We start from the raw sequence: 17,615 nt of genomic DNA, 5'->3' as shown, positions 1-17,615 counted from the left end.
TCTGGTTTATTTTAGTATCAGTTGTCAGAGCCAACTCTTCTCGCACCAGCTGCTTCCCAGATTCAGTTCGCCTGCCTGCAGGGTGAGACTTCAGGGTTTGCTCTGATAGGCTTGGCTATTGTGGATTGCATCCCTAGCTTGGGATGCTTTTCTCTCATCCTGTCTCTGAAATGTCTAGGTCATGTGTTTGAAGGGGCCAGACCCATCAATTCAAACATCTGTTTCTCTAAATCCTCACTGACGTTACCGGAGTTTCATCACTATTGTCTTTAGCCTGAATTAAAGCAACCATGGGGGTGAGGGGGCGTCAGCACTGGTGGTGTGGCAAATGCACAAGGAATATTTTGCACTGCAGTACATCCTTCTACAATGGTCTGATAGGGCCCTGAAGAATCCAACGGGACCCCAAACAGCAGCTGATAGGACAGGAAGACTTCTAGAAGCTGAGCCCTAAGGAGGCCCCATTGGCTTTAGGATAAAAAGCAAAATCCTTTTGTGGCCTGTAGACTCCTACAGATCTGGAGCCTGCCACCCTCTCCAGCCTTGCCTAGTACTACCTTCCCACACCCTCTGTGCCCCATGCATGCTGAGGGCTTCAGTGTATCAGTGTCCCTCCGGCTTTGCACATGTGATTCCATCCACCTAGCTGCCTCTTTGCCTGGTGGATTCCTGCACACTCTCAGTAAAGCTTTTCTAGACCCCTGTACTAGGTGGGGGTTTCCTGTCTCCCAAACACTCTTCTCACCACACACAAGCCTGTCAATGCTCTGTGTGCACTTTTACAATTTAGAGTATCTGAAATCATTCTGTTTGTGTGATATCTGTCTTCTCTGCTAGTTTCTTAGTTTTCATAGGCATGGACCACATCCGATTTACTCACTAATTACTCTTCAGTGTCCGGCAAAGTTCCTGGCAAACAGAAGGTGCATATTCAGGAGGGAAAAAGAGATCTGGGAGGTAATAGATGGAGGAGGAAGAAGACAACCAAGAAAGGTAAAGTGCCAGATGCCAAGGGAGGGAGAGCATGGAGTTTGCCAGTGATCAACAATGCCTAAAGTAATTGAGTTGTCAGGCCAAAGGCTGATGCTTCCTCCAGAGTTAGTATTAAGGGGGTCATTGGTAGAATCAGAAGCAGGTGGAAGAGCCAGATTATAATGGATTGAGATCTGGGTGGGAGGTGGGCACTAGATATAACAGGTGGATAGGGTTCTTGAGAATGGAAAGATGGAGTGCTTACCAGTACACATGTGGTTGGACTGCTTGTTTCAGATCCTGCCTCTGCTACTTGTAGCATGTGAGTTGACAAATTACTTCAGCCTCCTTGTCTCAGTCTTTTCATCTATAAAATGGGATCCTAATGCATCTAGTTCCTAGAATTTAAGTATTCCTGGCAGGTGTATTGGCTATTGTGTGGAATCTGAGCAGCTAACAAGGACACATGTATTTTCTCATTCATAGTCTTCAGTTGGGCACAGCTTGACTCCAGGCTTCTGGCTGGGGTCTGCTCTGTAAACAAAGTGTGTGTCTTATTCTGAGGTCCAGGTTTACAGAGCGATTGTTCAACGACAATCGTGGGTATGCTCTTCCTCTGGTTATCAGAATTACATAAGGGGCTGAATCAAACTACCTAAGCATGTTTAACTCCCCTGCTCACATCTTGTCCACTTACATTCATTGACCAAATTCACGTGGCCAAGACCAAAGTCATTGTATAGGGACAGACACTCTGCCCTAAGGGGAGGGTAGTGAATATTTATCAAACACTAATGTAAAATGCTTAAAATAGTGCCCATAGATGTCTGTCTGTACTGCAAGAAATAATGTACATCTGACAGTGTTACTGTGGGGAAGGAGGAAAAGAGGGAGGAGTTTTAAAATAAGTTAATAGTCAAGTGGAGAGATTATTATATAGGGCAAGGCTGGAGCATGTTAACTGACTCATGGGAAGGAGCCAGTGGGCTGGGTGAAGATAAAAGAGCAAAGCAGAAAAACTCAGATGAGGTTTGGAAACATGAACTTAGAGTGCTGCTGTCTTCCTTATGGCTTTTGCTATCAGCAGTAGCCAAAGAGGCAAATGCTTGGATTGATAGACTTTCTCTGACCTGAGCTTTGTGTACTTGATTTTTTCCCTTCTCCCTAATCTTAAGGAGAGACTTAGATTGTAACAGTTGGTGTTTACAATGTTTTAATGACTGTCATATTGAGAACTGACTGGAAGCATCTTTAGAAATAATTTACACCACCATAAAATGAATTGCTAATCTTTCCAAGTGGATTCTTTAGCCTTTTTTGTTTGTTTTTTAATATACCAGCCAATGAGATCTAGACCAATGAGAGTACTAGTAAAATATTTTAGAAGCATTGTCTGATTTGAAAAGCTAAGTAGGAATATAAATCCTTCCCTAAATATGCAATAACACTGTCTGCCATTTGCTTGATGTTTTGTTTCTTCACTTGTTTCTTAGAGCAGTGTGCATGTATGTGATTAAGAGGTCTGTAGGATGCACATCCACCAGTGCTGGGCTGTAGGATGCATGGGTGGGAACATGAGGGATATGGGATATGTGTTGATTTGAACCAGCAGTCATTATGTATCTCCTCTGATGGCCCCGGTGTCTAAAGGGATGTAGGTAATGGTGTTGATGAACAACGACATTATTTATGGAATGTCTAACTTTATGGTAGTGACTTGAAAAAGTGGAAATGCACTGCCCCAGGTAGTGCAGATAAATACTTTAAGAGATTAAGGAATATAGGTCTATGTTGGAATAGGAGAGAAGGTTTTAATGAGACAAATTGCATCGTGAGGGATGCTTGTATATCAACACAGGAACATTGCCAGCCTGTGTTTATTCATCTATATTACTGAAACCACATGGGCTAAGTTTCTCCCTGCTTTAAACATCTATTGACTTTCCACCTGCTCAGTGAAAAAAATTTCACATTTCTTATTCTAATACCCGAGTCTCCATGCACTCATTGTAATGGGTCCTGTATTATTTTTTTTCTTGTAGTCTTTCCTGATTTTCTTGGCTTGGAGGTGAACATTTCCTTTTTCAATTTTGCAGCCTCTTATTATTACTTTCTCTGCAGCTTTTATTTCCACCTTCCCTTACCGCCATATCATCTGCAAACATAACTATTGACTAGCTTATTTTTTGGTCAGTTGCATAGACGTACTCAAACCTTTAGCTTTCATAGTTTTCAAAATAGGGGACATAGAGTTTCTATAGATTTTTTTTCTTTTGCTAACATTAAAACTCATGTGCACAGATACAGACACACTTAATGTATCTTATCTAATTTCATAAAATTTGGTTAACACCAAAAAATGCAGACAAGACAGTAGAAGAATAAAGAACAGATCTTCACACTGAAAACATTTGGCCAACGGAAAGCTTACAGAGCTGTTTTTTATTTTTTATTTTTTCATTTTTCTGAGGACCACTGAGAGCTTCCTCACATAATTATTTCTTCTCTGGGAAGACATTTGTGAGCCACTATTTTAGGAGACTGTGAGCTTTACCAGAGCTGATTTATCTCTGAATCCCAATTTATCACTTTCTCCCTCATAGATAATCTGGGGTCTCTAAAAGCTTGTAACAAGAAAATAACTGTGATTTGTGACACAGAAGCAATCAGTTTGGGGGACAGATTATTCAAAGATCTGAGAGTTGTCTAGAATAAATAGGAAGTTGTTTTTATAAAACTATCTCTAGAATGTGTATGAAAGTCAGGACAGTAGACAGGTTATGAAACTGTTTATTAAAGCTAAATTTTTAGAATAAAATGTGTAATAATTGCATTTTTTTTCTAATTCTGAAAGTGTAGATGTGGTTACTTAGATCATTACAATTACATAACTATAGAAAAGAAAATAATTTTCTGAAGTAATTTCTGACCTCAAATTCTACTTTTCTCTGTTCTTTTTAAAACTAACATTTACAGAATAAAACAAATTGACTTTAACATTGGATTTTCCCAATGCTGTACACATATGCTATACACAGCCACATGTGACTACAGAAGTGTGGCTAATGCAACTGAGAAACTAAATTTTAAAATAAAAAACATAATTAATTTAAAATAGTGACTACTGGCCGCTATATTGGACAATGTAATTTCAAAGGCTTGACCAAGGTACGTTCAGAAGTATTGAACTGTTATTAGTAATACCACCTTTGATGGCATCTTGTCAGTTTTCTCAGTAAAATTGATATATTTGAAAAGGAACTTTTTTTTTTTTTTTTTAATTAAGGAGTCGTTAGTAACTTGTATACTTATCAATGGCTCCATTGAACTTTGAACTACTTTTAGCCTTTGGACCACCGCAAATTTTTAAAGTGCTAATTCTCAATTCATGAATTAAGCTCTGTCCATTTCCTTCATCATTATATCTCTCATTTTAGAGAACATGATTTTGATTATAAAATAGATATATATGTTTTATGCATATACACACACACACACATATATAGACATTTGTGAAGGTCAAGTGCAATAAGGGATGGAGTTCGTTAAACTTGAATGTTCCTTTAGTCTGAATGTTACTATGAATAGACAGAGTAAGCAAACAAAATTGCCTGCTAAGTTTTTCTTGCCCCACCCTCTCTGAGAAGAGAAATGCTCATGTTCATTAAGTCATACCAGAACTTCTCATGCTTTTACATATTTCTGTGGTTTGATAGATACTTAAGTTTCTGCCTGGAGTTTTCTTCTTCTTATTTTTTTTATTTCGAGACCAAAATCTTCAAGAGAATTTTAAGTTTCTCTTTTTCTTCCCGGAAGCCTGTGTCTGACCTTTGTAACCTTCTCCCTTCCCTAACAACACTAATCACCTGTTTCTGTTAGTGGAGCTGTGTGTACAGGTATATGCAGATGTATGTACAAATGATCTAGGTATTTGATTTTTGAAGAAATCAATATCATTAAAATGATACTAATAACAGTAAAGGAAGTAATAATTACAGCAGTGGTTACCGTTTGCTGCGCACTTTCTATGTGCCAGGTATTGATTAAACACTTTTAATATGCTTTTATTTAATTATTCTAAAATCTTATAAAGAAGTTATTATTCTAATTTTATAGGTAAAACAACACCCACCTAAAGAGAAGCAACTTGACCAAGGCCATACAGCTAGTCAGTGGGGACAGCCAGATTTGACTCCAAAGCCCATGATTTACCTACTAAACAATAATTAAAATGCAGAGGAAGAAAAAACTTATTCCCCAGAGTAGCATGAGAACTATATGGTGTCAAACAGTCTGAATTTCATTCATTTCCCCTTTGCCATTTTTTTTTCTCTATTTGCCTTTCTTTTTTTTCTTTTTTTCCCCGAGATGAAGTTTCGCCCTTGTTGCTCAGGTTGGAGTGCAATGGCACCAGCTTGGCTCACCGCAACCTCTGCTTCCTGGGTTCGAGTGATTCTTCTGCCTCAGCCTCCCGAGTAGCTGGGATTACAGGCATGCACCACCACACCCGGCTAATTTTGTATTTTTAGTAGAGACAGGGTTTCTCCATGTTGGTCAGGCTGGTCTCGAACTCCTGACCTCAGGTGATGTGCCCACCTTGGCCTCCCAAAGTGCTGTGATTACAGGCATAAGCCACTGCACCCAGCCTTCTATTTGCCATGTTTATGGTGGCGTTAAACATGTTGCTTAGCATCTCTTAGTCTTCCCTTTTTTTTAAATAGGTGTCTCCACCTTCATCTTAGAGGATGAAAAGTCCTTTGAATATGTTGATTCTGTACTTTTTCCTTCTTCCCTCCCCAAATACCCAATTGTCATATGTAAAGACTTCCTAAATGATTAGGGTAGGGTCACCTTTTTTTCATTAGCTTGGTTTCACAGAGAATGCAGTCAGCTCGTCAGTAGAAACTATGTTATAAGGTGGCGATATTTGCTTTTATGTCTTATTTTTAACCTCATTTCCCAATTTGCTCCCAGCTTTTTTTTTTTTTTTTTTTTTATGTATTTGAAAAGCTGTTTTTTTTTCCCCCTCTTGTTTTCTTACTGAATTATACTTTAGTTTGTCTTTTCCAGGTAGGTTGCACTTTTTATGTCTATATTGTATTTATCCTTTAAAAGTGCATGGTACTATTTTGTTTATTTAACTGTTATTAAAATTGTTAGCATGTAATATTTGTCTACTGTGATGGAGGAGGACAGTGGGTAAAAGTGGAGGATTTATGTTCATTGAACACATGGTAGGTGTCAAGAATTTTATATGTGTTATTTCTCTTTATCAACACAATAATAATGTGAATGTAAAAAGTAGGTAATATTAGTATTGCCACTTTACAGAAAAGAGATGATATGACTTGTCCATACTTGAAAATATATTGTAAGAAAATGGTAGAGCTTGGATTTCAATTAATGTGTGTTGGCCGAAGATAGAATTAGGAATGAAAACATGTAAGTCAAAGGTCATTTATAATCTCTTTTGAAAAATAAAATATATCTAGTGCCTGTATTTAATTCTGCTTTGTTATATTTTTGAGATTATTTTATATACAATGAAAGTATATAGTTTAAGGGTTAAGTTCGATCAGTTTTGATACTTGTATCATGTAACCAAAAGCAAGGTGGAGAACACTTCTGTTCTCCAAGTGCCCTCTACCCTTTCCAATTAAATTATCCTTTGTTTCCTCCATTCTGCTCTTGAGCCTATCCACTGGAACTTTTTATTTTGTTTATTATATATTTCAGTTCTAACATTTCCATTTGGTTATTCTTCATGTCTTCTATTTCTTTGCAGAGACTTTATTTCCTAAAAAAGCTTATTTTTTTTCCATTTGTGTCAAGTGTAATTGCTTAGTGCAGCATTTTTAGCATAGCTGCTTTAAAATTTTTCTCAGATAGTTCTGATGTCTCTGTCATCTGGGTGTTGGTGTCTATGGAATGTCTTTTGTCTTTCAGTTTGGTATCTTCCTGGTTATGAGTGATTTTCTATTGAAGCCTGGATATTTACATGTTGTGTTATGAGATTCTAGATTTTATTTAAACCTTTTGTTTCAGCTCGCTTTTTAAAATGCCAGTCTGGCCAGGGAAAAGAGGCGGTACCACTTACTTACTGGCCAGGTAGAGTTATAAATCCAGGTTCCCCACTCAATCTCGGTTGATACCTGAAAGGCAGGACTTCTTCCTTATGGCTGGGTAATAGTGAAAGTCCTAACTGTCTACGTGATGCAATCCCAGGAAGGAAGGCTCACTTCTTATAAACTGGTAAAGGGGCACGTCCAGCCTTGCCATATCATCTCAACTGAACTTTTGGAGATGAAGAGGTACCCTCTTTACCAACTGACAGAGATGAAAACCTGGACTCCCTACTTGGCCTTCTGTGGCATTCTCCTGGGAGTACTGGGGTACCTAAGTGCAGCCTGGTGAGGGTGTGAGTCTAGGCTTTACAATCAGCCTTTACTGATGTGGTGGTTGGGTCACATTTCTTTTCTGTAATGTTCGAGTAGAGCAGTTATTGTCTACATGTTTCCTATCTTGCTACGCTGTCTCTTTCCTGGTCCTTTGGCGAAAGAGAGCAAGCTCTTGTTGTGTTTTATTTTTTGTCTGTGCTCAGAGGTGTTCCCAAATTGCAGGCTTCTTCAGTTCTAAGTCTGGGATATACGAGGCAAAAGGAAGCTGAAAGAACTCACCACCAGGTTATTCAAGGTCCTTCAGGGTCTTTAGATGATCTGCCTTCTCTTTACCATTCAGTTGTCTTATGTTTGTCTCATATATAATGTCCATCATTTTTAATTTTACTAAGTGGGATGAATTGAGAAAAGTATGTTTATTTCTTCTTCCCCGAAGGATGCAAGAGGAACTACTTTATTTAAAAAAATAAAGAGTAGATGATATGTAGTAAAGGAAAATAATGTTTCATAAAAACATGGTTCAATTCATATACATAAAGATGACTGGTCATGGATTCACACTGTGAAATCTGTTTCTGTAGTATCATAGTTAAAAATATTTTTAAAGTCACCAGTGTAGACCACTTATCAGTCTCTCAAAATGATTCCTGAATCCCTCTTCTAAGCATCATAGAACCTCTGCATGTATCTGCCCTTGTATTCTCCTTGTAAATAAGAAGAGTTAATATTCATGCCTTGGACATCTTCCAAAGTCTGTCCCCACTTTACTGATGCTGCAATACCTAAGTTAAGCATTATTTTAATTTCCATTGTTTTAGGTTGTCTAGATATCAAGCGTAGGACAAGTGAATATTTGATGTGGTGATTAAACTTAAGTAGTCTTTGGAAAACTGGATTCCATTATAGCGAACTGTTTTTACAAAGATGAAATTATTTCTGTAGACAAGTAAACCAGAGTGAGTGAGCATCATGGGGTCCAGAGAAGACCATGTCCTTACACTGTTGCATGTGGTCTGAACGTCTGGCAGTGCTGAACAATCACGTAGGTCCAGCTTGGGCAGCCACATCATCATTGTCAGGCTACTGTGGGCAGACTTGTGAGGACAATAGCATGAATTTTGTGGGTTCAGTCTTTCAGTTTCCATTTAGTTTCTTCCCTTGTCTTTCTCATTGCTGTAATAACTTCCTTCTTTCCAGTCTCTTCTTGCATGGAATAGGGGAGCCATCTATTATTGGCTACTTAGACTTGCCAGGGTGGACATGTTCAGCTTTTAATGATGCTGAATTACCCTTCTGGACATTTATATTTTACCCCTGTTTTTGATAGTGGGAAAAGGACCTCTATAGAAATTTTCAGCTTCAGTAAGTATATGTAATATCACATTTAGCTGACCAAGGAGAAATTTGGAAATCATATTCTGTCTCCTCATTGCCTGACCCAAGTGATAAAATTCAGCATAATTTAGCTCATTTAAATTACCTGGGAGTGGGAAAGTACAGAATAACTCAGAGACTAGTCCTGCAAAGACCCGTAAGTTCTTTCTTGATGTTGCTAAAGGAGGCTGGGGTTTTCAGGTCCCAGTGCCCTTCAGGTTATGGTTATACTCTACCCTAGAACAAGGGCCAGCAAATTTTTTCTGCAAAGAGCCAGCCAGTAAATATTTCAGTCTTTGCAGGCCATATGGTCTGTGTCACGGCTACTCACTGCTGCCATTGTGGCACAAAAGCAGACATGAACACTATGTAGATAAATGAGCATGCCTCATTTATTATTTTCCAATAAAACTTTATGGACATAGAACTTTGAATTTCATATAATTCCCATGTGTCATAAAATGTTTTTTCCAATCATGTTAAAATGTAAAAACTATTTTGGGGTCACAAACCACACGAAAACAAGCAGCAGGATGGATTTGGTCAATGGGCCATAGTTTGCTGACCCCTATCCTAGAAGATATCTGCTGGGCAGATTCCTTTGCCCAAGGAGATAAGTTGTACTCCTTTTCTATTAGCTAAACCAAGCATGTGTTCCTGAGACATACTTTCTGGTACAATTGTTATATTTTTATGTTGACACATTAATGACCAGATACACAGAACACATTCCCATCCCCATTCATTGATGCAAAAGTTTTCATGAATGATCTGGGTACTTTTCTGGGTACCTTAGGACCCCAGCTAAGCAAGAAAGTTCCATCCTCAGGTCTTCACAGTGTCATCTGGATTGATTCCACCTCTGATGTCAGTGTTTACTCATAGCAACATGTATTGCTAATGTATATCTTCCTTGCTAAGCGATTATTCATACTATACTTAATCATCTTTTTAAGTCATAATAGGAGTTGTGAAACCCAGACCAGAACATTTTGCTAGGATTTCAGTTTTCTCTTTTTAAAGGAAGAGCTAAACAATCCTATATTGTTGGTTAAAATGGAAACGTGTCATTTTGCAGTGGTTCATCTGAAAGTTGTAGAAGACTTGACTAACCATGGCTCAATAAGCAGGGAATTACTTTTCTCACAGACTGTCAAGTCCACAGGGGAACAATGAAGAACAAAGTTCGAGTAGCCCATAATGTCAGAGCCAATGTGACTATTATTCTCTTGACTTTTTTTCATGTTTGTAGCCCTGTGGTCACAGCATGTTCTGTAGCCGTTCTAGATATCACATATGCATTTAAGGCAGAGAGAAAGGGGAAGAGTGGTGTTAAGATCTTTCCTCTTTTGTCATTTCCAGAACTGTTGTTTACCATCAAACTTCTGCTTATGTGCCCTAGGGAGGAATCTGTCATCAGCCTCACTTGTAGCTGCAAGGGAAGCTGTGAAATATGCTATTTGGCTTTGTAGCCATACTTCAGTAGGTGGCAAAAATGAGAGTGTTGAGAATGTGTAGCCCATCAGAAGTGTCTGCTACAAAGAGTTACAGACTTTTTGTGGTGTTCACATTACTTCTGGAGGGTAGTCTCTGCTGAATTCGAATCCAGAATACGATAGGTGAAGCACCTATAATAATTAATACAATGAATTAAACATATTGGAGAGTGTTATGTGTATATTATATGAGGGAAGTGTTAAAGAAGGACCATATCCTTCAGGAACTTTAGCTAGAAACAATATATAAACATGAAATTTTAAATAACCTATCTCAATTCTAATAACTAATGGTGGGGATTGGAGTACATTTGTTTTTAAGGTCATTGATTCATTTAGCAACATTTATTGAGGGTTGAGTATGTACAACTGTTTAGGCTTTGCACGTGCAAAGATGAGTAAGATAGTCTCTGCTTTGCAGGTGGCAGTCAAGTAAATCAGTAGTTTCAGGATAGCTTTATGGTTTTGTGATTTAACATTTTTGGTGAATTACATAATTAGATTGGAAGCAACTTTTATTTGCTTTTTTGAAAAATATATGTTACGCATCTGTACTGAATGGCAGTGAGTAGGATTGAATCAGTATCTTTCCATCATATCTATGCTCAGTCTATAAACAATGATTGAGTACCTACTGTAAGGTAGTTATATGGCTACACACTACATTTGTAAAGCTCAATAATATGTAGTCACTTCTTCTAGGGGCTCCCAGTCATAGACTTAGCAGACCTGTCAATAAATATTTGTAATGCATGGTACATACACACACATACAGATCATATAAGAAGAAGAGGTGGGCTGGGCATTGTAGCTGATGCTTGTGTTCCCAGAACTTTGGGAGGTCAAGGTGGGCAAATCGCTTGAGCAGATCGCATGATACCTGAATCCCTTGTCTAACCATCATAGAACCTCTGCATGTATCTGCCCTTGTATTCTCAAGGGCAGATATAGCTGCAGGAGTTCAAGACCAGCCTGGGCAACATGGAAGAACCCTGGACTTCAAGACCAGCCTGGGCAACATGGCAGAACCCTGCCTCTACAAATAATACAAAAATTAGCTGGGTGTGGTGGTGCACACCTGTAGTCCCAGCTACTTGGGTGGCTGAGGTGGAAGGAACACTTGAGCCTGCGAGTTTGAGATTGCAGTGAGCCGTGATCACACCACCGCACTCCAGCCTGGGCAACAGAGCAAGACACTGTCTCAAAAAAAAAAAAAGAAACAAAAAGAGGGGAATTGTCTTTATTGCTTAAGAGGATATACTGGGTGCAAGACTAGTTAAAGCTTTACAGTAGAAAAAAGAGAAAAGTTATGTTTCCTGAAGCAGTTATCTATGCAAATAAGGGAAGGGAAGAGCATATGATGTTAAAAAGTCAGTTCTGTCAAGGCAGAGAAGCACAACACATTTCAGGGCATTGCTAGCAGTTTCTATGTGGGGGTTCCTTGGTTGGGGAGCCAGTTTATTCTGAGGGGCAATTCAGAGTGTTTTCACAGTGTCTCTATTCAAGGCCAACCTCAGATAGAGGAACATTAAAATTTAATAAGTCTCCATCCCTTGTTTCATGACAGAGAGTGTCTGGCATGGGTGGAGATTGGAAGAACTGGAAGTTGGGTGGCTTCCTGGAGAGTAAGATGCACTTGTTCTTGTTCTTGGGAATGACAGCAGATGCCAATGCATCCCTCAACTCTTCTTGCATCACTGTGAGGAGAGAAAACAAGGTCTGGCACTTCATTCCAGATAACCTGTTACTGTCACCTAAATCACATGAAAATGGCATCCCTCAGCCGCAATCCTTGGAGAGTCCAGGCTCATTTCCAGCAATCAGTGATCCAAGCCCCGCTTCTGCTGATTAGGATAAGACCTGTTTTGGAGAACATTTCCCTTCCAGGAAAATTCTGAACTAATCTAATACTTTTGAGCTGTAATTTTTACCATTTTATTAAAAAAAAAAAAACAAAATAACATTCTAGCTGAAAATCACAATATTATTCATAAGTAAACTCTCAAACACCTTTGAATAAAAATATCTTTGGAACCTCTTTCTATTTATGGAGGGTATTAGGGAGTTGAAATGAGAGGGAGTGGGGTTTTTAAATTTTTATTTTTTATTGTGACAAAATATACATTAAATTCATCATTTTAATCATCTTTAATTATGTGGTTCAGTGCCATTAGGCACATTGACATTATTGTATAACCATCACCACCATCCATCTCCAGAGAGTTTTCATCATCCCAAAGTGAAACACTATACCCACAACTCACCAATAACTTCCCATTTTCTCTCCCACAGCCCCTGCGTAGCCATTGTTCTATTTTCTTTCTCTGTAGATTTGACTAACTCATATAAGTGAATCGTCCAATAGTTGTCCATTTTTGTCTGGCATATTTCATTCAGCATAATGTCTTCAAGGTTCATGCATGCTGTAGCATGGATAAGAATGCCATTCCTTTTAAAGGCTGCAAAATATTTCATTATATGTATCACATTGTGTTTATCCATTCATGCATCCACAGGCATTTGGTTTATGCCTGTTTGACTGTTATGAATAATGCTGTTATGTACAAGAGCATACAAATATCTGAGTTCCTGTTTTCAGGGTTTTTGTGTGTGTATATATACCTAGAAGTTGAATTGTTTGATCAAATGACAATTCTGTGTTTAATTTTTTGAGAAACCAGCATACAGTTTTCCACGGGGATGTATCACTTGACATTCCCACGAGCAATGCAGCTGGTTTTTAATTTTCTGGGGAAGTAGGTTTTTACACATGAAAAAAAGATGGTGCCTTCAAAAGGGCATTTCAAAACAATGCTAAAATATGTGCATTTGCAGTGAAACATTTCTCTCAAATTTTTTAAAAAGCAATGTTTGTGAAATTAATTTTGGTTTTTAACTCATTTTGAATAATTCAATATTAGTGACATTCAAATTAAGTAAAAGTGACAGCAGCAGCACTTCCCATAAAGACCACAAGCTACCTGCACTGTCAATTCAGTAACTAGGAATCCGTCAGGCACAGGTGTGGTGGTGAAGATCAGGGAAACAAGAAGAGGGTCTCAAAGCTGACCAGTGAGTTGCCAAACTCATTAGATTAAGTAAATAACTTTAGTGAAAACAAGAAAGGGCGGTGATGAGCACAGAAAAGAGAAATCAAATGGGGACACCTTTGACACAAGCAAGGAGATGGAGGTCATGCATTGTAGGAGGCCATTGGAGAGGTGTTTGATTTGTAAATATGAGGGACATGAAATTTCAGGGAAAACAAAGCAAAGTCTGTCAGAAATGGTTTTAAATAAATAATTCTAAGTACAAAAACCTAAATCAACTACTGCGTTTGCAGTGGAGGAAGGAACAGCTATGGAGGATTAAAATATTTGTGTGAAGAATAAGGCTACGTGTGTGGAAAGTCAAAAAACTGTATTCTGCCTCGTGTTTATAGATACCTCACATTTTGAATGCCAAGTATTTACTAGCAGAGAAAGGCTTCCTTCTGATTTAAGGCATGATTGTGTAAAGGAAGGGAATTGCTGGTTCATTCTGCAGCTGAACAAGTGTTTCCTTAATGTCTCTTATGTGCCAGGTCCTGGACTCAGGAATTCAAGTCATGGAGATGAAAAACAGATGGTACTTGCCCTCCAGGAGCTTACAGTTGTGCTGGGCAAGGCAGATAGATCAATTACATGGACATTCTCAGTACTCTGAGGAAAATGAAGCACCAGGGGACTGTGTGCAAGAGGAAGCATAGGGAATGGGTTCTTGCTCTGGTAGCCAGAGACTCCTAAAAGACTTTCTGAAGAACAGGTCTGAGCTGACATGAGGTGAATAGGAGTTAGCCTCCCAAAGAGCAGGAGGTAGGATTAGGTTGGAGTAGGACCAGCATTTCTAGGTGGTAGGACCACCATGATCAGAGGTGAAGGAAGTATAAGAGTCAAATTTGGTGGGGAGGTGATAGGGGAAGAGAATAGGAGGTCTACCAGCAGCTCAGTGGTATTCCTAGGTCATGAATTTCAAGGTAGGAAGCAGCAGAGGATAAAGCTAGACAGAAAGATCAAAGCTACACATTTTTCTTTTCTTCATTAATGTCTGAATCCATCCCATGCCAATCCCCATCTCCCTACACAAGCACACCTTTTAAAATAATCACAACTCTGGTGTATTTAATTGAATATTCATTGTAAGTAGGCTAGTCTTTGGAGATGGAGAAGCTGATTGATATTAACAGTAATTAGCTTCAAGCTCTCAGAGGCTTTGGCTACTGAGTTCTCTTTCCAGCACTGCCTAAAGTGGGCATTGTGGTTGGTTCCCAGCATCCATTCTGCTACAGCCCTGCAGAGTAGCAGCAGTGTGGTTTGGGGAATTGACCTGAGCTGGTCAGTTGGTTTAAGGGTAATCCTATTTCCACTGCCAGGGTGTTAGTTCAGTAATAGGCATGTAATTCACTCCTGGCCAATGAGAAAGGAGAATAAAATTTGAACGCGGTTTGGGAGAAAAAGCCATAGGCAACCAAGCCCTTTCTGCTTCAAGATGAAAACTAAAAGCTTATAGTCTAGATGCTACAAAGGGACCCAGGTTCAGGATAAAGGCGATACTATGGATAGTAGAATAGAGAAAGAATCAAAATCACAGTGCTTGATGAAACTACCAAGAGGCAAATCAGCTAATTCTGAACTTGTGCCATTACTGGACTTCTTATTCTGACAGCTAATAATTTTCCTTACAGTTTAATCCAGTTTGGATTTTTCAATGTGTGATATGAAATTGTGTATCCTAAATGATTCATAATTTTTGTGACTTTTCTGTACACACCAGTATAGTATGCCCTTTTGTGAACCTAACCCCTTCAAACCTCATTTTCCTTATCTGTGAAATGAACATAGTTATGTCTCAGAGTTTTTCATGAAGATCATTTGAGATTCAGAACAAAGCCCAAAAGGGAGATATGAATTAATATATGTTAAGTGCCCAGAATGTACCGCTAAATAGGAAGCTTAGAGACTAGGAGAAGAGAAATTCATAAATAGTGTCCACATAAAGTGGTAGAAATAAGATCACATGCATGGACCTTTGTGCAATCAGTTTGTTTTTTTAAAGAAGTATCATTCAATATTTGAGCAGTATGTTAGACGTAGAGCTATTGGATTTGCGGATAGATGGAAGGGAAGTGATGAATCATAGAGTGATGTTAAGGACGTCTCATCAGTTTCTGTGTAATTTGTGAAGACTGGAACAGGCAAATTGTTTCTGCTGCAGTTTTATTTGTCTAACATTCATAAGAAAAGTCTGTCTAGGCTGCAGTTAATATTTGGAAGTCACCAGAATGTTGATTGGGAACGTGGGAATAGATGGTATCTGTTAAGGAGGGAATGGATAGTGGGAGGAAAACACCACTTCTTTTGGGAAGCCTGCGTCATCCCTCAGGTCTAAAGTACTCATCAGAATCCTGGCAAAGATAAGGCAAAGAGGAAACTGTGGCCTGAATGGAGTGCCGAATAGAGGGTTGGACTTTTTGAGTCACGAGCTGGCTGGAGGGAAAGAATGCTGAGAAAGGGGAAAGCCTAAAAATGTTGGGTAAAAGGAGATTATTGATGAAGTAGAGACCTGGGGAAGATAGGGGTATTAAGTATCTGGCCTTAACTTCTCTGTGAATAAAGGAAAGGGGATGAGGATAGGAGTTTACCTGAATTTGAAGAGTTGGGGTAACAGGGAAATGAAATAATTTACTACCAGAGAAGTCAAAACACATATACCTGCCATCTGCACACAGACATACATGGTAGTTCATGTAGTAGTGGAATGCATATCTTACAACATTCATTGCTATTTATTTGATAATACAGAGTACATAGCGGGGACTCAGTAAGTGTTTGTTAGATGAATAAATATCCCCAGAAAATCAGCTTTAGATTTTATGTGTGGAATATCTATGTTACAGGGCATGGAAGAGAGTAAGATGCACAAAACTGGAAGCCACTGGGCTTGATGCCCTTGAGCCCTTCACTCTGGGTTTTTCTTTTTTGTCATGTAGAAGTGACAGTTCTGTTTGAAAATCACCAGTCCTTTTGTTTGCCTCCTTTATCACATTGTGAGTTCTTTGAAGGTAACATCTGTCATATGTAAATCCAGGTTTCCAGGATCTAACCCAGGGATGGCACATAGTAAGTGCTTAAGAAATATTGCTTGAATGAATGCAAGAGAGTGGACTTGAGTGGATTCTTAAATAATAGAGAAGGTTCAGAAGGAGAGCGGGTGAGCACTTTTCAGATGGAAGCAGGGATATAAACTAAACTGCAGGGTTGAAATAATTGCATGTGTGGGAAGCAGTGACAACGTTGCCCGATTTGGTATTCTCATCTGTAACGTGGGAATTCGTAACTTGCTAAAAGTCAAACAACTTGGAATTGAGGGCTTCTGGATTTGCACCTAAATCTTGCTGATTTTCAAGCTCAGAGTTTCCCACTATACCATGCTCCCTCCTCACCATATTATTTATCGTAGTAATCACACCACTTCTTGACTCACAGATGCCTCGTTTTGTTCCTACTTAGGCTTGATGAAATATTTTCTGTCATGGACACCTTCTTTATGTGGTTTGTTTTCTGAGTTCTATTTGTTGCTTTTTCCTAGCTCTTCACTGTGGTTTGAATCCACGGGGCATTGATCCCCCTGCCCATGCAGAAGGTATTAAACTGCCAATTGAAGGTGAAGGTGTGGAATCTCAATCCATTAAAAACAAAAATTTCCAGAAGGTGCCTGACCAGAAAGGAACCCCCAAGCGACTGCAGGCAGAATCTGAGACGGCTAAGGTGCGTAATATTCCAGTTAATTACGGAGATTTGAAAGCTGCAGCCTTGATATGTTGTAGTCCAGCCACAGAGAAGAGCTGAGTGCTTTCACTAATTACCGTTGTATCTGTGGTCAAATGAGCACTGTATCTTCCTGATAAATAACTATAAATGAAAATATTAACTGTATTCCCTTTGGAATTAAATTGAAACCCATTTGTGGCCAGTCTCAGAGCATGAGGCTCTGAGGTTATAGAGAAGAATGCCCTGTACTGAAACCTAAAAGATTCACCTGCCAGGCTCAGACTTACCACTCTATGGTGTTGGGCAAGTCATGTGACTTTCTGAGTTGCACATTCTTCATCTACACAAGGGAATCATAAAATGACTTCTCTCATCAGGTCGAGTAAGTCAAATGATTGCATGCTTGTGGAAGCATTTTATAAAAGTCCCAGTACTGGCCGGGCGCGGTGGCTCAAGCCTGTAATCCCAGCACTTTGGGAGGCCGAGACGGGCAGATCACAAGGTCAGGAGATCGAGACCATCCTGGCTAACACGGTGAAACCCCGTCTCTACTAAAAAAAAATACA

General features: G+C 39.1%; 1 protein-coding gene across 5 annotated transcripts in view; it reads left to right on the top strand.

Annotated features, from left to right (window-relative positions):
• SAMD12 (sterile alpha motif domain containing 12) overlaps nt 1-17,615 on the top strand; it is a 437,393-nt gene that overhangs the window by 23,930 nt on the left and 395,848 nt on the right. For all 5 annotated transcript variants that reach the window (XM_017882752.1, XM_017882767.1, XM_017882757.1 and 2 more), the window contains exon 2: nt 16,868-17,046. In XM_017882752.1, the coding sequence (XP_017738241.1) occupies nt 16,868-17,046 (179 nt within the window). The remainder of the gene's footprint in view (nt 1-16,867; nt 17,047-17,615) is intronic.

This window comes from Rhinopithecus bieti, unplaced genomic scaffold, assembly GCF_001698545.2.
Source record: "Rhinopithecus bieti isolate Rb0 unplaced genomic scaffold, ASM169854v2 scaffold_788, whole genome shotgun sequence".
NCBI lineage: Eukaryota > Metazoa > Chordata > Mammalia > Primates > Cercopithecidae > Rhinopithecus > Rhinopithecus bieti.
Note: the sequence above shows the minus strand (reverse complement) of the source record. Positions and strands in the feature narration are given on the sequence as shown.